This window comes from Ammospiza nelsoni, chromosome 2, assembly GCF_027579445.1.
Source record: "Ammospiza nelsoni isolate bAmmNel1 chromosome 2, bAmmNel1.pri, whole genome shotgun sequence".
Lineage (NCBI taxonomy): Eukaryota > Metazoa > Chordata > Aves > Passeriformes > Passerellidae > Ammospiza > Ammospiza nelsoni.
This window is the reverse complement of record NC_080634.1, coordinates 67,649,022-67,673,911: the sequence shown is the minus strand read 5'-3', so window position 1 is coordinate 67,673,911 and position 24,890 is coordinate 67,649,022. Positions and strand designations below refer to the sequence as shown.

The 24,890-nt window shown below is 35.0% G+C and overlaps 1 protein-coding gene across 2 annotated transcripts in view; it reads left to right on the top strand.

The window, feature by feature from the left end:
• Nucleotides 1-24,890, top strand: part of KLHL1 (kelch like family member 1) — a 191,726-nt gene that overhangs the window by 65,995 nt on the left and 100,841 nt on the right. For both annotated transcript variants that reach the window (XM_059466870.1, XM_059466869.1), the window contains 2 exons: nucleotides 1,844-1,980; nucleotides 17,059-17,255. In XM_059466870.1, the coding sequence (XP_059322853.1) occupies nucleotides 1,844-1,980; nucleotides 17,059-17,255 (334 nt within the window). The remainder of the gene's footprint in view (nucleotides 1-1,843; nucleotides 1,981-17,058; nucleotides 17,256-24,890) is intronic.

Genomic DNA, 24,890 nt, shown 5'->3' with positions numbered 1-24,890 from the left:
ATCATTAGCTAGTGTATTAAAAATTCTGTTCAGTCATTTTTCCTTTTTATTTTTTGGATGCAGCCAAGGGTTTTGGCCTTGCTCTTTTGGCAAGTGATCAAATTGAATATCCATAGCTGAATTTAAATGATGGCTAGTAAATCTGAAGCAACAGCTAATGCAAAATGAAATTAAATTAAATCTCCATGAATGAAATGGTCTCAAATGAAAATCTCCATCACATACCTAAATTACATGTCTGATATCTGTGAGAATATTGATCTCATATAAAATCATGTTTTTCCTTTCTGTGATTTTTGTGATGCTTTTATTGAAGCATCAATGAACAATACAATCACTTATTTATAAGTGGTCAGAAAAAGTACTAGAAGAGATTTACAAATATAATAATATATAAATAAGATAGAATAAATAAGCAAATGTAGAAGTAAATGTTCTTCAGTGATGAAAAAAATAGTAAATTAGGAGTTTCTAGTGGCAGCACCAAAGTCTGTTTCTAAGTTCATGTTTTTGTAGTCATTCCTTGACATTTAGTCATTACATAAATATAAATGTGAATTGTTTGTGAATTAGGATGTTTCCTTCTAAAATTCATGATTGCTGAAGTTGAGCACAACACAAAATGTCATAAGAGTACTATACGTATTTAATAATTTCCCATCCTTAGAGGCAAAGATCATATATATGTCTTCAGTCTGCCCTACTTGCTGGTAAAATATAGCAGCTTAAAGCACTGTAAAATTACGAAGTCAATTCAAGCTGTCATATTTACTTAGCTATCGGGGTGAGCTAAGAGAGCAAAGACAATCAATTACCATGGTGGCTGATAAGAATTAACTTGTTTATCTTCCCTATTTTTTAAAATAATAATTTGCCCTGAGCAAACTAGCTAACAATATACAAAAAGGCTAATTGTTTTTCACTTGGTTTCCAAGTTCTCCACTTGTGATTGTAGTGTTTTTGTATTAATATGTTTGTACATTATGTTTTCAAATTAATCCAGAAATGTGACCATCTTTATGGAAGTACATAGTACACTATCTATAGCTGTACCACACTTCTATCTCAAGTTCATCTGTGGATATTCAGTCCTAACAAAATCAACATTTCACAGTAGATGGTATTTGGAAGAATGCCTTAACTTAAAGCCCCAGTAGTATCTGATACTGTAGCGGTATTGATTTATCTATATCAGATCCCTAAACAGCAAGCTATGAACATTTTGTAGGTATTTTCAAAATATTTTACTTGGACAGGTTTGTTAACAAAAGCATTGTATTACACAGTGATTTTTTTATATGTTTTTAGTGAGTAGCATGTTAATCTACTAACAGTTTAGCAGATTATATTTAGTAGGTGTATAGATTGTCTGAAGTCACATGCTCTTATTAAGGTTTATAACAAATAATCCTTTAGGAACAAAGAAGAGTACCTCTGGATTATGAAAAGCCTGCCAATATGAAGTTGATGATTTGATACTCAGAGATTATCTTGTTAACAGTTGGGACATCTGCATGATTGGAAGATTATCAGAAAGACTGAGTGCTAATTTCTATGTCTTTTTTATAGTCATATGCTAAAGTACCATTTGCTTCATATCACAGGAGGCAAAACCAAATTAGAATCAAATGTCAGTCTGTATTTTGCTGCCAATATGCATTAATAATATATTCCTCCTAATAATTAAAAAATATTAGGAGGATTATTAATGCATGTTGGCAGCAAAATACAGAATTATTTAATTAATTATTATAAAAATAATTTTTAAAGAAGTTTATAAATATGTGACATTTATAATACATATATCCAAGCAAGTTACACCAGTTTCTTACTTTTTCTGCAGACTTGTCCTCAGTTCTGTCTCTGACTACTTTGCTGCCATGTTTACAAGTGATGTTTGTGAAGCCAAGCAAGAAGAGATCAAAATGGAAGGCATAGACCCCAATGCGCTGTGGGACCTTGTTCAGTTTGCATATACAGGTATTGTGGTGCATACATTATATATATATACTTCCTATAGAGGCAGATGTTGATATCTTTGTTTGCTACTTTCCAATCCATTGTATTTTTGTATAAATGTTTTTATTTTTAAACATAATCGTCTAAAAATATTTATTTACCATTTCTAGGGATGAATTCAAAATATTATCTCTTATCTCCAAACTGTTCAATATTTCAGACTTGTCAAGTTCATTAGGATAGTCAAGAAAATATATAATTTTTCTTGGTTTTCAAATACTTAAAAGGAATGTATTATACCCTCATAACTCAAATTATGTAAGATCACTGAAGGAACAGGTGCATTTTTTTAAAGAATAATCTTATATTGCTTTTTAAATCAAATCTCAGTTTAAATAATTGCATAAATCATTAAAAATTTGAAAGAAAAAATGTGAAGTTTGAATAAGCAAATATTTTAAAAGGTTTTATTATGAGCCAGATGCTTTCACTTTCATTTCCCTTCATATGCTGGTACTCTATTTTGAAGTGTAAACTTATGAATAACTCACAATTCAGAGTTAATAACTCAAAGCTCTCTTCTGAGTAGTTTTTATATTTTAATGCATTATTGATTTGAGATTTATACTTCTTAAGCAACTTGTTATGCACATTTTAAATGAAGTGCATTAATCTGAAAAAAAGAATGCAAATATTACAAAATAAGGTAATTGAAAGAGTGGGACTCCCTATTATATTTGCCTTGAATCACATAAGTATAAAATATATACTGTGTTCTATTTGTTTCCTAAAATACATCCTTATATTGTTTAAATTAACCATATTTTATCATGATGATTCTATTGTATATTTGATTTAGATTCAATTTTAAATAGATACCCCAAACTCTGCAGTTTTAATCTGCTTTAAATACACATATTATAATTTAATCACAAGTTACTGTTTGCTTTGTATTTAATCAGGATATGTTCTGGGGTTTTTATGACATAATAGCTTTACCATCTTAATAGAAAACAGAAATGGCAAATAAGCATAATTTAAGCTAAAAATACTATTTTTGAGAATAACGTTTGAGAAATAAATGTTCTAGAATGTAAGACCTTGATTTAGATAGTACTCTATACGTTAAAAGGGTAATGCCTACTCCCTTCAGCTGTGGCTTTGCACATCATCTGGAGGGTTTCAAGCTAGGGATCCATGAAATGAAATAGTTCAATAGGAAGGATACAATCTGATTCCTTGGTGAATGAATGGCACAGGAATACTGGGGCAAAATCAAGAATACCTTGGCACAGAACAGCAAAAAGACTACAGGTAATGTTAAATCGTTTTGTAGGACGGAGGTTAAAGATAGAGGAGGTAAGAGAAGGGACAGTGTTGTTCCCCTGGAAAGAAAACTGTGGAAATCCTAAAGTACTGAATTGTTCTTTTGCCTCAGTTTTCACTAAAATGTATCACCTGAAAAGATGCAAAAGAGTTGTTGTTGACAGCAAGAGATAGCATGTAAGTGTAGATAGGGAAAGAAGGAGATTCAGAAGAAAGGGAGGGGAAAAAAGATAAACGTTTTCAATATGAATGAAGCTATCTAAGAACTTCATGGTTATCTTTGAGAACTTTGGAGACTGGATGAAGCAATGAAAAAGTAGAAGAAATAAACTTCTGCTTATCAAAAATGTTTAAAATTTTCAGCTCCTTTATGTTCCTTGATTCTCTATGCTGTATGATGTACTCGGGTCATGTAAAACTAAAGTTTCTTTTTGGTGTAAGACAAATAAGGGCCAGACTTCACAAATGGATGAAAAGAGAGCTCCACAGCTAGTATAATTTGCATGTTTTCTAATTTACTTCATATGAATTTGCATCTGTAATATTCTTTCATTTCAACAGTCACACAGTCCAAACTGCCTCAGAAATGGCAGCATTATGTACTATTGTAACATCACCTTGAAGAATTAGGAATTTAAGATGATAAGCAACATCTCTAATGTCTTTCAATTGAAGTGGTAATACAGCATTATTCTTTTTTTATAACTCATTTTGGAGACCAAATAAAACTTTAAAATGCTTTAAGTTTACACTTGCAAGTTTCACAAACACTTAATGACAATAGAAGAGTGATGAGGGTTGGGAAACGTGAGACAATTTTAAATGCTAAAAGATTAAATATATGGGATGACATAGATCATTCTGGTTTTGATTACTCTATCTTGCATTTCTCTTTCCATCAGGTTCTTTATCCTGATTTATTCTTGTTTATCCTTATTTATTCTTGGTTTCTGTCCTTATCTCCTGGAGTTGGTATGGGATTATTTCTTTCTCTATTCCTTTTCTCTGCATCAGATATCTTAGCAGACATCTAAATTTCCTAGCTGCAATTATACTAATAAATTAAACAAGGCTGGGGAAGGCTTGCAAGCACTGGAACATAATTGTCTCTATTGATCCTGGAAGTTTTAGCCAAATCCAAATAGCAGTCTCTCTAACACATGGTGGTTATACCTTAGGTACAAAGCTTATCATTAATGTGGCCAGCCTTGCACAGAGGGTAAGGACATTCAAAAATCCTATGGAGAATTCAGTGACAACTCATATGATTTGTGAATTCCTAGAAAATAGTCTCAAACTTACTCAGTTTATTTAAATTAGATACAATCTAGGCTTCTCAGTTAATCACTCTGTTTTCCCTTGACCTTGCCAAAGCAAAACGTTTTCTTTTTCCCATTTTGTTTCCATCATCTCATATGATTTATCTATATTCATAGTTTCTTATCTCCTTGCTTGCACTCTGATTCCTTATTTACCACCAGCCTTTTGCTGCATGGATGTGGACAAGTGGAAATTTAAGAAAATAGCCAGTGTTTCAATACCCAGAAGCACAGAAGCCAACAGAAATTCCCTTTCAGACTTTTGATGTCTAATTGGGAGCACACACCTGTCTAGACTGAGGCAGAATATCTGGAGAATCTGGCTGCCAAATTCCAAGTACTGATTGCAGATGTGAACAAGTTTTCAGCAACTCATGTCTGTAACCAGCTTAGCTCTTTATTGTTTCACCTCAGGAATAGAAAATAGTTTTGACAAATGGGCAGTTATTTACTCCCATTTTCTTTTTCCTGTCATTGCCTTCTTAACTCAAGCAGCTTAAAAAAAAACCCCACTGATAGTTGCCCCTGTTATAGAGGAGGTTTCCCCTGGGGCCAACTGAACAAATCAGAAAAAACACAGCTGAACATGGACTTGTTTGCAAAACTGTAGAAGTTAAGAATATTATAGTGCAAATATGTTTAGATGTGATTTAAAAGATGGAACTGTTTCCACATCTTGTTATCTGTAATTCAGTCAAGTTTATATTTTTTCATAAACTTGTGAAATTATTGCAATTTTACCTGTGAATCATACATATTAAGCTGGAGGTTAAGAAGGATAAAATAGATGTGTCTATGAAAAGCATTATTATAGGTGAATATATCATAAACTGATACCAGACCCTCCACCAATGTAATCTAATATGGTTGCAAAATATCAGAATTAAAGTTCATCAAAAGGGAGACACCAGACACATAGGGAAAAATAGTCCTGGGGTGCATCAGGCACAGCATCAGCAGCTGAGCATGGGAGGGGATTGTCCTTCTCTGCTCTGAACTGGGGCGGCCTCGCCTTGAGTCCTGTGTGTGGTTTTGGGCACCACAATATTAAGAAAGGCATTAAATTATTATAGAGTGTCCAAAGGAAGGCCATGAGATTTGTGAAGGGGCTTGAGGAGCAGCTGAGTTCACCTGGTCTGTTCAGCCTTGAGAAGACTGAGGGTAAGACCGCATTGCAGTCTTCAGCTTCCTCTTGAGGGGAAGAGGAGAGGCAGACACTGATCTCTTCTCTGTGGTGGCCAGTACAGAACCCAAGGGAACGGCCCACAGATGTCTCAGGGGACATCTGAATTCAGGCTGAATCTCCTTCACTCAGATTCAGGCTGAATCTCCTTCACTCAGAGGAGATTGGGTGCTGAAAGAGGCTCCCCAGGGAAGTGGCCACAGCATCAAGCCTGACAGAGTTCAAGGAGCGTTTGGACAGTGCACTCAGGCACATGGTGTGACTCTTGGGGTTGGTCTTGTGCAGGGCTTAGAGCTGAACTCAGTGATCCCTGAGGGTCCCTTCCAACTCAGCTTACTCTGTGATTCTGTGTAATATAAATAGATTTCTAAATAATTGGTGAGGTAGAATTACATGGTGACCAGGAGAGCATTAAATCTTGTGCAGCCTTGATTAGAGCAGCTGCTGAGTGAAGGCACCTGCCAATCTTAGAGTATTAACAAGAAGACAGAAAATTTGACAACCAATGGTACTGATTTAAAGATAGTAAAGGGTGTTGAAGTTTCTGTGAAGATTCAATGTGAATAATTATGTTATTTTAAAGTTATGTCATTGATGTACTTGTAAAGCTGAATTTGATTAAAGCTGAAAAAATTGGCATGTGTTAAAATATATTCTATAAACTCTGTGTTAGGTCAGTCTTGGTGCTGTTTTGGAAGTGTTTTAGGATTTATATATATATATATATATATATATATATATATATTTAACTTCCGTTTTTTGTAAACAAATTAATAATGTAGTGACTACATATTTTTTTATCTGAAATATGCACAAAGTTTTCTAATGACATAGATACATTATAATGTAATTATGACTTGTATAATTCAAATTATGTAGATGATGTGAATTTATTAGAAAAACACTCCATCAAAATTATATGCTTCTTGTTCTATAGATATGCTCACAAGGATAAATCAAAACAGCTTTACCACTGTTTTTTGTAAAGCATATATTTGACCAGTAAAAAATATGTGACTTCATTAATCTATCCACACTTTGCTGCCTTTTTTGGGTTTATTCAAATAGACAAAGTATGTTTTGTCTGTGATATAGCAGAACTGTAACTTAATAGGAAACAAACCTTCCTCTTTTGCATATCTACTCCTTGAGAGCCAGCTGAGGAAATCGGAAGCCAACACAGACAGCTGCAATGGCTATGCAGAAAGTATGGTTAATATTTCAAGCAGCAAGATGATTGATAGCAAAAAAATCTGTGATTGAGATCTCCCATCTGCTCTGGGATGGATGGATGTGTAGTCTTTGATCTTTTAAGAATTCAGTATAGCAGTTATACAGATGAGTGTTTCTTCACCTTATTTTCTTAGGTAGTGCTTCTTTCTTGATCTTAAAACTCAAGATTTCATTATTTTCACTTTTGCTTCAATAGTTCAGAGAAGACTGAAACTATGGATTGATATTCTTTTGTTTTTCTGCTATTGGTGACTGTGGGAGCCTTTGAAGATACAAAAGAGCTGTGAAGTTACTATAGATTTCCTATATCAGGAAATTTAATTAGCATCGGACATCTAATTAGTATGCATTCCCAACAGTGATCAGAAGAGTAGGTTGGTGCTTTCATACTGTTAATGAAACTGGAAAAGCAAAATCCATTTAAGCAATAGAAAACTAAAAATCCTTGATTTATTTATACACGTCTGAAAAAAAAAGAGAATATTTCATACTTGGAGGAGGTTCAAGCCCTACAGTATAGCTTTTAATTAAACTTTATTTGGGAGAGTCTTTAATTAAAGTACTGTCAAGTGCCTTTGTCAGTGTTATAGCTAATAACACACACAGGGCAGACAGCAGGGATGTAGCAAGCAGGAACTTGCCTTTAAGCAAAAGGACCCTTAGGTTCTTGCAACACAGAAACGATATTAATTAAATATCTCAAGGAGATTTCTTTCTTGGTTTGGTTTGGGGACTTTTTTTTATTTTTTAATTGGTGAAAGCCAGTTGTATATGTGAACAAACATTGACGACAACTCAGCAATACTTTTGGCTTGTGCTAATTAATAGTGTCGAGAGTCCAGGGGTTATCACAGCCACTGGACAACGCTACAACATGCTTTTTGAATGTGACTGCCATTGTTTGAGGATGACAGTGTTTGGAGTAAAACTGAGACCATTTCATTCCCTTTTGCCTCAGTGCTAGAGGGAAGTCCCAGACAAGTTTAACTCAATGGATACAGTGTAAGGTATTTTATTAAAACCCCGTGCGAAGACAAATAACGCCTGGATTTTAGGTACTGGTGGCATTTTTACAGTGTTTCAGGCTACTCCTCTCTAGTATATATTGATCACATTGGGAAGTGGAGCTACCCTGATATTGTAAAGGTCTTTGCCTCTACCTCTGTGTCACGTTGAGTTTGTTCAAGTTATTTGTTCTGTAGTATCCTGTTAGAGGTCCCTGGGAAGGTGGACCATGTCTTAGTAGCAATTTTTGAAGGAGACTATCACCTCCTGCTGTCACACTGCATTTTCTCTGCCATGTGTTTGATGGTTGGCTTTGCACTTGCAGAGAATAGGCCCTTTAATTTCCATTCATTTCAGCTGGGAGATCATTTGTTCCAGGAACTCTGGGATGAGTGACAAAAGGACAAATTAAGGTAAATGAATTGATCTGAAGGACTTTATCAGCTGTTGTGTAATGGAGAGTACAGAAAAATGGTCACATATCATATTAGGTGCTCACAGAAATGGAATAAACTTAACTCAGGATATGGAGAGTCCCCTGTGAAAGTCTCTTCTAGAAGCAGATACTTGTCATGATACATGTCATACTTTTCAGGAGTCAATAAAGAGAGTTATGCAAAGAAGCCTTCTTTATCAGGGTTGCTCCAGTTTAGGAAGTGGTAGTGATGGCATGATCTGTAGAGCCATAATTCAGATTATTTGTCCATGGATGTTCCACATTGACTACACTTCAAAGTTCATATGTACCTTTGTTCCAGTTACATTTCAGATTGACATTTTCATATATAGTGTTCTGCATAAGATTCTTATTTATGCACCTGCATTAAATTCTCAACTATGCCGTTCATGTGTACTATGCACAAACCATTCACAATTCCTCAGCGTAACTGTAGGTTCAGATTGTTGTCTCCTGTCCTCTGTGAATATCAGCCTGCTTGGATAAAAATACCTTCCTTCACAAAATATTTTTCTGATCCTAAAACAAACTGTGGCCTTTCACATAACTCAGGTCTGTAGGAAAGGACTTCAGAGACCCATTTATTGTAAGGAACTGCGGAGACTGACTGCCTTCTCAATTTTATTTATTTATTTTTTTTAGCCAGTCTCTGAGGATCCTGTTTCCATCTGGAGCAGATATTTTCCATTCCTATCACTGAAACAAAAAGTCCTTGCTTGTTTCTGGAGCTCTACACTACACTCCAATGAATTGCTATTCTTCCTTTTACCCAGGACACTTCATTAGCGGACAGAATTGGCAATTATGTACCAGGAACCAGCTGTTGTCTCATTCTTTTGGCAAAGTATATGATAATGGCTTAGAAAAGTGCTCTGAATTGGATATCCATAAATTTTAAGTATTCAGAATTATCCAGAATATTATGGAGAGATGGATAGTGACTGTGTTTCCTCGTACTCTGATGTAATCTCTTATTCCAGAGAAGTCAATAAAAATAAATTCAGGCAGACACAAGGAAGCAATGAGTATGGAGGTGAAGAGCAGAAAACTGGGTGCACTTCAGGGTGCATTTTTAAAGCTGTCCCTCACTAGGCTCAAAGTTCTTCATCTCCACAGTGAGATTAAAACAAGTACTGAACAGTAATACAGGACACGGCTGGAAAGTGAGTGTTCCTTTGAATGGAGTATCATCCCTCTATGCTGCCATCTGGCACATGCCAGCCTGTTGCTTAAATGGCATCAGTGAAGTGATTGGACAGGCTGCTGTAGGATGGTTTGCCTCTTTAATGTGTTTGCTCCTACATTGGACATTTGTACCCATATCCATGCTCTTGAGCTCAGCTGTGTATCTCCAGTTCCAAAACAAAAGAAAAAGAATCATGAAAAATTGCAATGATAGTTTGTGAAAGAGGTCCTGACCTTTCAGGTGTTTACTCCTGCTCCTGCATTGAAAAACACCTTCATTGCCTTTCTGCTCTGTGCCCATCTGACAGCAGCTGTGATGAAATGTAGCCTCAGAACAGGATGTGACTGGAGTGCTCACATCTTCCAGCAGTGCAAGCCAGCCCAAAGAAAAGTAGATTTCATTAGGCTGTAAGGTGGACTCATAAGCAAAAATCTTTTCTTGGCAATTGATGCCTCCATTTCTGTAACTTTTTGTTCTCTAAGCATGGATTTGAGCTGCTCTGTGCTGTAGCACAAGCTGCCAGATCATTGCCTGAGAAGTTAAGAAGCTTATCTGGCAGAGGTGAGTGCTCCTGCTTCTGAGCTAGCTAGCATCAGGTATGTAGAATAAAATACTGCTCCTTCAAATCTGAGAGCTGAGCTCCTCTGTCCTTGAGACTTTTTTTTTTCTTTTTTCTTTTTTTTTATTTTTCCCACCAGAAGCTAAATCTTGATCATGTTCAATGTAATGGAAAGGTTGTATCTCTCCAAGAAGTACTCAATATTTAGTACAAATCTTGTGGAATGAAACTTCCCCCCCTTCTCAAGCTGAAGTTTGCTTTTGTTTTCAAGCATAAATTCCTGGAGTGCCTTTTGATGTGTGCAGCATGATGAGCAGAACATACAGTCTGGACAAACATAAGTACTGAAGTCCATTGACTAAAAGCAGTTAAGAGAAACTAAGGCCTTGCAGATTAAATGAGCTTTTTGAAATAATTCTTGTCATTTCCCAGCTTATTTTTTGAATGAGTGCAAAATTTGTGCTGTTTGAAATTTAATTAGTAAGTACTGTTTATATTTATGTATTTTTTGAGGTAACTTTTATCTTGGCTTGTTTTTTTCTTTGTTTTAAACTGTGAGGTTTTATTCCTCTATTTATATACATAATTCCATATTTATATGCTTAATTCCAAATGCAATGCCTGTATATTAGCTGAATAACTGGTGAAAAAATTGCTTACATAATGGTCCTCTGTGCAAGTACAAACCAGTAATATTTAGCATTTAATCCCAAGAATGATGTTCATATTTTGACAATTTTTCTATAACTAATGGAAAAACATATTTTTTATCTCAGAGTGCTAACATATCTTTCTTCACAGTTGATAAAAAGGTTTTATTAAGATGAGGCTCACAGCTAAAATGATTTGCTGCTTTTAGTCCTGTTATTTGTATATACATCTTACAGGTCACTAAGTTCAACTGTATAAAATGAGCTAAGGCACATGAATGGCATAAGGAGAAAATAACATTTTAATGTCTCTCTCTAAAAAGCTGATCTGTATGAGTCAGTGGACAAATTTTCTTTAATAATTGACATTTCAGTTATACAACAGAGGTGTTTTGGTTTGTAGCTTTGAGGGGTATTTTTCAGAACAGGAGATGAAAAGGTAAGGTGTTGTGGATTATTTTGGTTAATATAGTTTTCTGATCTTTAGCCAGATATTTGCAAGAAGTTTCCTGCTCAAGAGGTTTTTAATTTGTTACTAGCATTTATTTATCACTCTGCAATAGTGTAATTTTCCATGCTATTTAAATAAAGAAGACTGGCAGTACTGATGAAGGTCACACGATTAGGCCAGTTTAGTTCACTTACTCAAAAGATATGACATTAGGGTGCAAATAATTGTACAGTATTTTAAAAGAGTGACTCTAGTTAATTTATAAGAATTCTGATATTACTGTGATGGTGTTTTTTTTCATTTTTTACAAGCTGCATATTTATATCTCTGGAATAATTTATGAAATTATTTCATACATAATAATATTTAAATGAAGTGAGCCTACAAGAGAGGTGGAATGGGGATATATATAAGAGCACATAGAGACAGAAAAAATGCTTCAAACTGAAGTACAGTAAGTTTCAATTAGATAAGAGGAAGAAATTCTTCACTGTGAGGGTGGTGTGATACTGCAGCAAGTTGCCCAGAGAAGCTGGAGATGCCCCACCCTGGAAGTGTTCAAGGCCAGGCTGGATTGGGGAAACCTGGTCTAGTGGGACATGTCCCTGCCCATGGCAGGAGGGCTGGAAGTAGATGATTGATTGCCGTGCGACTGAGGGACGGGACTTCAAAGGAGGGGTGCAAAACATAGTCCAAGCAAGAAGCCGAAGCCCAAGCAAAAAGAAGTTCGAGTTGAAGTCATTGAAGTCGTTTACTGAAGTCGCAGTATTGTTCTCACAGGGCACTTTTATACTGTTACAGCTCCAGGCAGCCACAGCTTTGAGCAAAAACTTCCCACTAACTGCAGATAGCCTATTGCTCACATTACTTGGCTGCCTTACAAAACTACATAATTTCAAACACCTTGATAGTTACATATACAGTTCTTTTCCCAGTTCTTTTTCATATCTGTGATCTCATTTCCCAAGGTCTGTATCCCACCAAAGCCAGAACAACCCATTCCCTAAGCTCCTCTGTGCTCTCTGTTCTGACCCCCATTTGTTGTCCCATAGATGATCTTTATGGTCCCTTCCAACCCAAACTATTCTGTGATTCTAAATAAGCACAATTAGCCATAAAGTGGCTTCTTCCTCAAGTACATGATAAATGTGATCTGCAGAAAATAATTAATAAAAAATGAAACAATTTGATCAGAAGAAACCTCTGCTAAGTGAATATATGGTGTTCTGTTCTCTTTTCTGAAAACATCTTCACCTTTATAATAAGCATGGAAGACAATACAATGTAGAATTTATCTTTTAAGGCATAGGTCAAACTGGAGACTAAAAGATGTTCTGCTACACGGACGATACTTTTTATAGCATTCTTCATTGGTTGGTGATCGCAGATAGACATAAGAGGTGATTTTACACACTATGTCACTATCAGAAATTGACCATAACAGAGGGAAGTGATCATCAGAATTGAACTCAAAGAGTATTTCATCACCTGAAACCTGATGGCTCTAATGATTCCAGTGCTGTGTTTGGGACCAGAGTAACTGAATTCATATCAACAAATATGAATATCAGAAGTGTCTCAGTAACTCAAATGAAGGTGCTCATTTTCTATCTGAAATCAAGAAATAGCCATTCAGGGAGTGATTCATCTCATTCTGCAGTACATGACTGAAACAGAGCAGGTGAAAACAGCTCTAAGGCTTCCTGTTTCTCTCCGTGAACTGTAAAAGGAGATCTTGGGTGATTAGCTCAGGTGGTTACCTCAGAGTACCTGAGATTTGGAATGATTAAGGCAAGCAATGGCAGAAAGGTTTATTATAGCAGTGTGTGAGGCATAGCACCTTTTAAATAAGGTTTTTCTAGTCTTCAATTGAATTAGATGATTTTTCAAGAAACCAATTTCTTATTGTAGTCAGTTATTCTACTATGCATAAGATGAATAAATATTATCTTGATACCATTTACTGCCTTTTAAAAAATATATTTTTTTTAAATTTTAAAAATGGATTAGGCTCCTCAAACAGGTTACCCTCCAGAAATAATTTCACTCAACAACATTTCAAAAGTTCCACACAACTGGTCAAGACACATGAAATAGAAAGGTTAAGAAGATAAATACCTGATTTCAAGGAATTGGTTTTAGCCTTTGTTTCTTATTCCTTGACATTTCCCATTATTTCCCTTGTACACACAACACTCTTAAGAATGTTGAAGAGTCTTGTGGGTAAGTATGTAATTACAAAAGAGAAAAAAAACTACTGTGAACATGATGTAAAATGATATTATGATGTGTTACAAATTTAGGTTAAAATTCATTGCTTATACACAGAGCAAATGTCCTGTACCTACTGAGTTGTCCCACCACAGGTCCAATCTGTTGGTCAATATTTGTGGGAGGCTGTTCCTATTATATAAACTGACCTTATTTAACATCAGGCAAAGGTGGGCAAAGGTGCAGTGATTCCCTGTAAACCAAAATAGTTCTAAAGTATCGTCAATAGTGTAGGAGAGAGAATAAAAGAGAAAAAGAAACCAACCCAAAATAAACAAACAAAAAAACCCAAACAGAACCCCCAAAACAGCAACAACAAAACAAAAACCAGCAACAAACAAAACCTCACAAACCAACTCCAAGACATAACTGTCCCCGAACTTAGGAAAAGGTCTAGTAACAGAACAAGAATATCAGAGAATTCTTATTTTATCTCTGCTTCACATTTGGTAATGAGGTAATAAAATTTATGTAGTCATTATGAGAATGCATGATAAAGACAAGCATTTTAATTTCTGCATAAGCAATGCACATAAAATTTTTTCACAAATGCAGCTATAGTTTAGAATAACAATTAGAATTCATTAAAGTCCTTTTGATTGTTTTTTCCACAAATTTTTTCATCTTAATAATGTAATACAAAAGGAGATTTTAAGTTCTAGTTAATTTGTTTTTCTCAGACTAAGGCACTTGTGCAAGCTTTTAGTGCATAAAAATGAGGGGGAGGTGAATTGAAGAAGCAGTAATATTAATGTCCCTTGAATATCCCATTAAACATTTTTAAATAGATGCTTGGATCTTCTAATTGCCAATATGAAACTGTGTGAAGATTTCATATTTTATATACAAAGCTCCTTAACAGCTTTCTTTTTTCAAACTCTGACCATGCTAAACACTTGATATCCCAGAGGAATTTGCATAAAATGTCACAGCACTCTTCTGAAAAAGGGAATACAGACCCTGTGAACAAATTTATGAAGGTGTCTTGATGTTTAAAAAAGAAGATAATCAAGATTTAGAAGACATTTAGATGGATTAAAAACCTATTTATCATTGAAGCTAAAAGAATGAAGAAAAAAAAAACTTTTAAACTCATACTGAGTGTATTTTTCTAGCTTTTATCATAGATATATTAAGTAGTAAATTAGTATTTCTGAATTTAGTTAAAAATAAGTAAAGCTATAATATATTCGTATCCCTAGATATCCCAGAAGTGGTTGCATGTTTACTTCCTCTATTAAAGTGTAAAGCAGAAATGTGTTCACACTCTTCTATACAAATATGAATAATCTTCTTCAAAATTTCCATGTTAGTTACATAAAGAAATGCATAAATAACTTATTCATAAACCAGATAATATGTTTCATTGATTTAAACTTAGTTTAATCCTACTGTTTCCCCACTAATGCTGTACCAGGACTAGTGTACCTGAAAGTGAACAGAAAATATCTCAATTTGAAAACAAATAGATTGATGTGTTTCAACTGATTCCTTTGGGATCTTCTCCTAAGGGTAGCGGCCTTTAGTGATAAAAAGGCCAAACCATGAGGGTGTTACCTTTCCTCCTAATGTGAAGATATTGAAAGTGATTCTTTCTATACTTATATAATTTTGTAAATGCTACCTGGATCAGTTTTGTAGGGCCAGAGACTTTTTGAGCTCATTGTTGAAAAAGAAATAGCATGTAAGAAAAGGAGATTTAGAATTCCTTTTTTTGTTGTTGTTTTTGTTTCCATTTCTCAGTTCATCCTATTTTCAAAGGTGCTTTACACATTTTTAATTTTTTTTACTTCTGTTACCAGGATGGTCAGTTTTAACCTGAAAACAACTATCTTTTCAATACTTCTACTTTACGCAGTGGAAGTGTCTTCCAGAATTTTGCGTTGAGCCAGCCATTACCTGCAGGCATGCCACAATGTGGGAGTGTCATTGATGAATATGTGGGTCAGCCAAGGACCTGCTGCTGAGTGTGCCTTCTGACCACACTGCGTAAAGATGGGGTGCACAGAAATTGTGAGAAAAGGTTAGATAACACAAAGAAAACCCTCATGTGACATTAATAAAAGAATAAAAATAAGGAGAGGAAACCCACTGAAATTAGGCTGTGCACTTGATCTGATGCTCTGACCTTTGCAAAAGGATGTATTATAAATAAATCTAGTAAAGTATAACTTCACAGTTTCCCTCTTGTATTAAAAGCTCCAGATCTAGCGAAAGGAGAAAAGATCAGATGTGCAGTGTTAATGTTACTTTATTTTGTGTTTGGTATTGCAATATAAAGCATCTTCTCTTTCCAATGGCATGCTGTTGTGAAATTGAGGATTTTAGAACTCCTTAGCACCATGCAATAGAATTATTAAGATTTTTAGATTTTTTTTATGTGACTGCAAATACAAAGCTTTTGTGGGAAAAAGAGTAAGTTTATCTAGGTGTTAAACTATAATACTTTTAAGAGAAAGATCAATATGCACTTAATCCTCTAATAGTCAGAAATTATTTTCTCTGAGCACAGTACAATACAATCAGAAGTGTTTTTTGACAATTTGTATTAAATTTGCATATTTTATTTTCCTATTCTTTTTTTTCAGTTCTCCAAAATATCCTTGTAATCGTTAGTTTGAAGATTTTTAAGTTATTAATGTAAGAGATTTATAAGATTCTAATGTAAAAATAAAATTTAATATTATGGTTGGGGGGAGCATTATAACATGAGTTACTTATTCCAGCCTAAAATAAATTCTTTTTACAGTTTATTTTATTCTATTTTACATTTATTTATTAAAAAGTGTGTCAGTCTGCAAGGTAAAGATAATGACTTGTGAAATTACAGAATTAAGTGCAATATAAGTATTAATTAATGGTTCTTTTCCCCAATATAAATTATTTTAGAGGAACTATGTGTTATGAGAAGCCTGCCATATGTTGCTCAGATAACATTAATCCTGAAGTCACATTATGAATAAGCAACACAATGTTTGAAGGTTGTTAAACCTTGTTTTGAAGTTGTATTTATGGGTTTATTCATACTATACTAAGCAGTTATTTCATTCTTTTCAGGGAAGTAAATGGCTGTGAGGTTTTCTCTGTGCCACTGAAGATAACACAAATTTTAATATGAATTTCAATAAAGTAAGAAAAGAAACCCAATAAAAAAGCATTCACAGCCTGGCTGATATCGAGATATTCCAAGTCTTCTATTCCATTTGATACAGTACAGTCTCTCTTTTTATGCCTGTTATATAGTTGAATTAATAGTAGTTTAAAAAGCAATATTTCTAATACTGTAATTTCCAGGTCTCTGGGGTGTTCAGTCAGGGAGATTAATCCTACTTTTCTTCACTTTTTCTCTAGAGTTATTTATATAGAGCTACAAGTATTTATAAAAATGCATTTTGATACTGTATGTTTGTAAATACTAAGTAAATAAGTTTGAATTTGTTATGAATATTTGTTTTTTAGGCTGCCTGGAATTAAAAGAAGACACCATTGAAAACCTTCTAGCAGCTGCCTGCCTTCTCCAGCTCCCCCAAGTAGTGGAGGTTTGCTGCCATTTTCTAATGAAGCTTTTGCACCCATCCAACTGCTTGGGAATACGAGCGTTCGCTGATGCACAAGGGTGCACAGAGCTTATGAAGGTGGCTCACAACTACACCATGGTAAGGCAGTTTTGGAATATCTAAATTCGAATCTTGTGAGTCCTATATATCCTCTAAAAGTAAATATACTGTGTTAGGTATTGGATTGAAATTATTCTGTCTTATATTTGGTATTTCTATGGAACTTCATTTCATAAGTGAAAACCATTATGGTGGTGATTCCTAAGAACTTCAGTGAAGTTATGACATTTGGCCTTCTATGATGGGTGCACTGTTTGCTGGGTCAGAATGGTATATAACTTATTTAGATGCATGCTCTCATACAGGTGATAATAGTAAAGTGTATGTAAATCGTTATAATACTATTTATTCACTTTAGTTTAGCTTTAGGGAAGCATTGTAATTGTCATTGTTCTGCATGGGAACACTATGAAGGGAAGTTTTGTTGGATAGTTGGCTTGGAGTTTTTTGTCAAGAATTTTAGTCATCCTTTTAGTCATCTGTGAAGTAGATTAAGAAAGGAACTTCTATAAATAGGAAATTTTATCTGCTAATATTTAATATTTTTCTAGTTTCATCTGACAGAACAGGTATGGAATTAATGTCAAAAATTTAATCAGAATTAATGAAGCAGAAATATACTACTTATTCAGAAAATAAATTATATTGGTAGCCATTTGATTTTTCATAGTTTGACAAGATTAAAAACATCTGGCTCATTAAATTAAGCTTACATAAAGAGTAGATTATATATAATTTAGGAGAAATAATGGTTCCTTTAGGTCTCTACTGAAATTATTATTGAAGTAATAGAACACATTTCAATGAATCTCTTTCTCTTGTTTAACATTTATATCCTTATTTTATTTACTCTTTTCTATAACTAATAACACATTACAATTCACAGGTTTAACTGTGTTTTTTTACCACTACAGTTCAAGTAGTTATATCCATGTTACACTTCTGGATCAAGTTTTGTGATTTCTCTGTATTACAGGTCCAAGCTGGTCAGGTAAACCTTGGTATGTCAGTAGAGAGAAGTAAGCTGTCAGAGAAGAATTCAAATGATTTGCTTTTGAATGAAATTTTATTAGGACTGAACAGATGTGTTTTGAAAAAATCCAGCCTTTTTATCAATATATTTCTTAGATTTATATATTACTTTTATATTTTCAGTTTGTTTTGTTGTATGAACATGAGAAAAATAGAGAAAAAATTTATTTCAAAAAATTTTTAACTGTTTATGATTCTTTAAAATAACTTATTGAAATGTTTTTGGGTGAATTAAATTACTCATTATAGTTCATTTGAAGACTTGTGACTAATACACATCTAATGTATCACAAAGTTCACAGAGATCCATGCCGTGTCTCAGATATTGGGTATATGGTTTATTAATATTTTATACTGAGGTCTAAAATCTCAATTATGTGTAATGGGGAAATCACAAAAAAAATGCCAGATCATAAAGGAAGTCAGTTGTAATTAATAAGCAAGCTCTGATTTATCTTCAAGGGCATTTGCAAGCATGCACAAGTCATGCTTTCTCTTTGCAAGAAAAACAGACAATCACTGTCACAGACATATTTTCATAAAATCCTTTCTTTTAGGATTATCCCTTCTGGGAAGCTGAGGCCCCAGAAGAAGAATGTAAACAATTGTTATCGGCTGATGTGGAATGTAGCAGGTGCACCTGTGATTGGCTCATGTTCCATGTTTACAACTGGGGGCCAATCACAGGAGCAAGCTCGGGGACAGATTCCCTGGACACAGAACTTTGTTATTTTTTCTTTCCTATGCTATGCTTAGCAGCTTCTGCAACTTCTCTCTCTATTCCTTTTAGTATAGTCATAATGTATTATATATCATATATTAATAAATCCAGCTTTCTGATCATGAACCAAGATTCTCGTCCATCTTTCTCACCCTGAGGAACTCTCATCAAGTCGTTGTAATAAATCACCATGAAATGACAATATTTTTTTCTGACCCAGTGAAAACATAACCCTAAAAGATAAGCTTCATAGTGTGTGAAATTTTCACGGGCTTTGTGTTACTTCATTTGGGTGTGAGTCAGCTCACATCTAATTGACTTACTGTTTTGTATTAACATGTGTGGAAGACCAGTTCTGCGTGGGGAAGGAGTGCCTTATTGCCTATCTTCAGTACAGCACTTTCAATCAAAGAGAATCTACCCAAGAGAAAAGTGATTAGTTCTTCTGCATGGATACATAACCAGGGAAAACTCACACGTTCCAGGAAGATACTCTGAGGGGTGTGATAGAGGAACACCAGAGACTGGGAGTATGAAGAAAGGGGAGGAAAGTGAGGAGCACAGGCAAAGAGCAGATGCATAGTCTCTGAGGTGGCAGAAAGAATTATTTTTTCCTTCAGACTTCAGGACAGTAGTGGAGACTGTGATGAGGGCAAACAGAAAGTAGGACAAGAGGGAGTATGTTAACAAACTCCTCCAGTCTTATGCAGAGGACTTGAGGGGAAATGCTGGCTAAACAGGGATGGAAAATATTTCTCTCGCTTTCCAGAGAACGTCAAGGTCCCTTCTTTAAGGCTTTTTGGGGTGCTTTTATTAAGAGTTCAAAGTGGTGTATCTCAAATTCTTGTTCTGTGAATCTTCTTCCATAGTGTTATTGCAAAAGCTTGTTATGAATGGGAAGTAAAAGTACTGCCTTAACTCTGGAATCTTGTGCAGTTGTTTCCTTGAGATAAAAACCTTAAAGAAACAATAGTTCTATACTGGTGTAGGAATGGGGAGCAAGACAAAGTTTTTCAAATAATCTTGCAAAAATAGTTTTATAGGCATGGCTTATATGATTGTGTAATAATTTTGAGATATTACTAAAGTTAAATCTAATCTTTGAATAATTTTGCTTCTTAGCTAATTACATAGTTGAAATTAAATATTCATTTATTCATTTGAAAAAAACAAGTAGTAAAACAATAGCTCTCTGCCTGCTGGCAAATGTTATAAAACTTTTCTCTACCAATTACTTTTAAGTAGAAAGTCACAATTGACTTTACAAGAGCATTCTAATGAAAATCAATAAATTTTCAAGAAATATTTTGCTTCATTGAGTCTCCATAAGTGTTTTAATCTTCATTTTTCAAAGAAATCTACTTGCCTAGTCTCAGACTTGATATAAGCTCTAAATTACACTGTTATATAAGTCGCTTTTTGCTTTCACATAACATGTTATGAGGGCAAGACATTTGAGCTCATAAACTTCTTTATACTGAAGAAGAAAAAGCTCCTGAAGACCAGACCAATTAATTTAGGAATCCTGTTGACAGGAGATATATAATTTCAGACATGTTTTTTGTCACATTGAATAACTTTTATTTCCCTAACCATGAAATCTGTGAAAACAAAGAATACAAATTTTATTTGCATAGGACTTGTAGTTATGTTCCATCTATACAAATAAAATTTGTTAACTATAAAGTTATATATACCTTTCCACGAGCAGAGGTATAATATCCCTGGTGTTTACTGGGATATTTAGCCTTAAGTGTCAAATATAAAATTAATTATTTGTAATGCAAAATCTAAGCAAGGAAGAGCAAATGTGATCATAGAAGAGGGGAGAAAGTGAGGAAATGAAGATAAGAAAAGCAGTGAAGGAAAACCAGATAACATTTGAAAAATCCTAGAAAATACATTTGCCATATAGAAAAATATGAGATTTGTGGAAGAAAAGAGGAAGGTAGATTTCATAAAAATTTGGTGAACAATGAATGTTGGAGATATCTGTGTTTGTGTTCCCTGTACTTTTTAGAAATGGAACTTGGATGGCAACATCTTAAATGAAAGCTTTACAAGGTAGAAGTTAATAAGAGAAAAAATGTAAATTGTCATTGGTTTCTTTTTTAGGCACATCAGATTTAATATAGTTTATTTCTGAGGTATGAAGATGCCCTACCAGTGTTTTATGGTGTGATATTTTATATTTTTAAATTATTTTTTAATGGATCTGCTAATTTAAATGGCAGCACAAATACCCAAGTCTCTTGATTTAAGGCTTCTGAACTTCTTAATTGCAATCTGGGTTGTTACTAGCTTGTCAGTTTCTGAAAGCTTTCAATCTGCAGAACCATATGTCTGATAAGTTTAAATTCCTAGTTTATTGCCAGAGTTAAGTTAGATGATTGTAGAATGAAATGCATGTGTGATGTCTTTAAAAAAAAACCATAAAAGCAGCAAAATTAAACATATTAATGAGCTGAAGCAAATGATTTTTTCAAGCAAGCATTTTTAGTGACAGTTCTTTAGTCTAGTTATAAGGGGCTTCATATATAGGGAAGTGAACCTCTAAAGTCTTCAATTTATCAGCTTGTCCTAATTGTCAGAAATTTCAGTCATACTGTATGGACTTATCTGTCTCTAGAAAACAGAGTGAAGTGTAATTTGAAATTGTGGTGGCCATGTCATTGTGATGCAATTATTTTTAGAGTAGAAAATGTTTTCAAATATGCTCTTATTTGAATCATTGCTTGTTTATTGGTGAAGGTTTGTAATAGACCATGCTAGATTAATAAACACTGTGGCTTTAATGTGCCATGTGCCCTTCTTACAACAACTACTTTGGTGCATTGGTAAATATTGAAAGAGGAAAAGTATGTCATATTTTTCCCTAAAAAGATAATTGCAGTTTGGTTTTAAAGCTTGGAAAATTATTTTAAAAAATACTCATACTGGGTAAGGTTTTGAATACAAATGCTTTCTTTCTCCTAGTAAAGGCCATGGTTCTGCTTGGGTTACAATGTACAGGTAATGTTTAGAAACTGAGAGTGTTACCTTACAAGATACAGTACCAGATTCTTCATCTCATTATCATGCCATTTTACTTAAACCTGATTGCTTCAAACTGAAAATTGAAATACCTCATAGATATAGCTATTTAATCTCTCAGTGCTTCATCTCTTAGGAAATGTCACTTAAACCTCTGTGATCATTTTGCTTCTTGAAATTGCAGTTTGAGAGTTGAAATGATAGAGTTTCTTCCCTATTTTTATTTCACCATATTTCAAAATTAATTGCTAAGCATAAACTTGTAAAATCTTCAAATTATTTTGATGTACTGAGCTGAAGAATGGCCATAAGTAAAAATTCCTTGACCAGAAGAACATGATTAATAAAGTGATTGATGTGTCTGTAGCCCACTCATACTGTTAGCAATATAAACAACCCTAACATATGTTACAGTTCCAAGCCTGGGAGATGCAGAAGGCTTGCAAGTGCCTTTGAAGTGGTGAGAGGTTTAGCTTCTCAGAGATGCAGTTCTGTGCTTTGCACTGCAAGGGTCATTAGTCCCAGCACAACAAACATTATTCAGTCTTAATTAGGAGCACGTATCTCAGTGACATGTGCTGACTCTATATGGGCTCTTTAATTTACTGAGAATTCTGATTGTACTGCAGATGGAGAAGCCATTTCATTTAGTTGAAGTGAATACCTTATGCAAATTTTTAATGATCTTTTATGTCGAAGAGCTTCAGCGATCATTTTATTAGTCATGTTTATTATCTAGGTTACAAAATTTCACAACAGGTGAAAAAAACCTGTTGGGCTGGAGTGAGGGAGGAGTGATATGTAAAACTTTTCTATTTACAACATTTTATCCTGAAGCATATTGAAATATTGTAATGTTTTTCCATATTCAAATTAAGAAAAATATTATTGATATATTGATAAATGGTCAGAAGAGTCATTAATGAGTTATCATTGTACATTCAGACATCAGAGTTTATTTCAGCGTTAGTTTTAGTATAGCTTTAACTGAAGTCAGATAACAAATGAGGCAAGAAAACTCTCTAGTATTGTAATTTTAAAAAATAATAGTTCTTTAGAGTCTTGGGAAGGAGTAGTGTTCCTCAATTTAGTGTTCCCACTAAATCACTCCAAACCATGCACTGCTCACTCCCTCCCCCTTCTCTCACCCCCTCCCCCTGCAGCAGGACTGGAGAGGAGAACTGGAGGCACAAAAGGTAAAGATCATAGCTTGAGATAAGAACAATTTATGGGATACAGCAATGAGACAGGAAAAGGTACACTAGCAGCAACAATAGTGTACAAATTACAAAGTGTACAAGGATGAGGCAAATAATTCATATGTTCACCATGGGTTTCTCCCGCAGGAATACTCAACTGCTTCATCTACCACACTAGCTGTCCTGGAAGGGAGTGTTTCCCAAGTCCCCGGAAAATGGTATGAGGTGATATAGAATAACCTATAGGTCCTTGCTACCCCTCCTCTTGGCTGCTGCAACAACTAACCCTGTCCTGGCTGAACCCTGCCCTGGCTGATTAACATCATATATGTACAGGGTCGTGAGGTTTCTTTCTACTGTTTAACATAGCTGACCACATGCTGCTCAATAGATACTGATCAGATAACAGTTTTTTTTAACTTCAAGCTGTGCTTTGTTTTGACCATTTTGACCTCTTCACCACCACATTGGTGACATATGGATAAACAGACAATGAGATGGATGGATGGAAAGCTGACTGGACAGAGAGGCCCAGAGATCTGTGGTATGTAGTAAAAAGTCCAGCTGGTGACCAGCAAATAGTGAAGTTCCTCAAGGATAATTTTGGGGTCCAGCACTGTCTAGCAACTTCAGTAATTGTTAGCTGATAGGATGGAGTTCTCTCTCAGCAGGTTTGCAGATGTCATCAAACTGGCAGGAGGAGGTGATTGATATGTTTGAGAACAAGGCTGCTACTTAGAGGGCATGCTGAAGCAATAGGCTAAAGTCACAGAATCATTAAGGTTGAAAATGACCTCCAAGATGAACTCCTGCCTTTGAATAAATAACACCATACCCCCTAAACCATCTCAAAGTGCCACTTCTACTTATTTTTTTAATATCTCCAGGGACAGTGATTTCACCAGTTTATTGGAGAACTTGTTCCAATGCTTCAGCACTCTTTCAGTGAAGAAATTTTTTCTGGTATGCTGAGCCTCCCTTCATGCAACTTGAAGCAGTTTCCCTCCACTTCTCCTGTCTCTAGCTGCCTGGAAGAAGATGCCAAACCTCACTTCAACACAACCTCCATTCAAGTAGTTGCAGAGAACAATAAGGTCTTTCCTGAACCTTCTTTTCACCAGGCTAAACCACCCCAGTAACCCCAGTCAGTCACCCTAAGAGGATTTGTGTTCCAGACCCTTCACTGGCTTTTTTTGTGTTATGGCCACTCATCCCCAAGCCTGCAGGGTTGCATGGGGTTGTTGTGACTTGAGTGCAACACCTGCACTTTGACATGTTGAGCCTCACACCACTGGCCTTGGCCCATCAATCCAGCCTTTCCAATCCCTCTACAGACCTTTTCTACCCTTCAGCAGATGACACTCCTGCCCAACATTTTGTTTGCTGCAAACTTACTCAGGATTCACTTGATTTCCTCATCCAGACCACCAATAAAGGTATTTAAAAGGCCTGGTCCTGCAGTTCAGCAAAGGGAAGTGCAAAGTCCTGCAATCTAGGGACAAATAACCCCATGCGCTGCTACAGGCTGGGGAGCAACTGTGTAGGAAACAGCCCTGCAGAAAAGTACACCAAGTTTAGAGTAAACCAGCAATGTACCCTTTTGCAAGAAGGCCATCAGCATCCTGGGGTGTATCAGTGAGAGTGAGAAAGCTGAAGAAGGTGATCCTTCCTATTTGGCACCCATGAGAC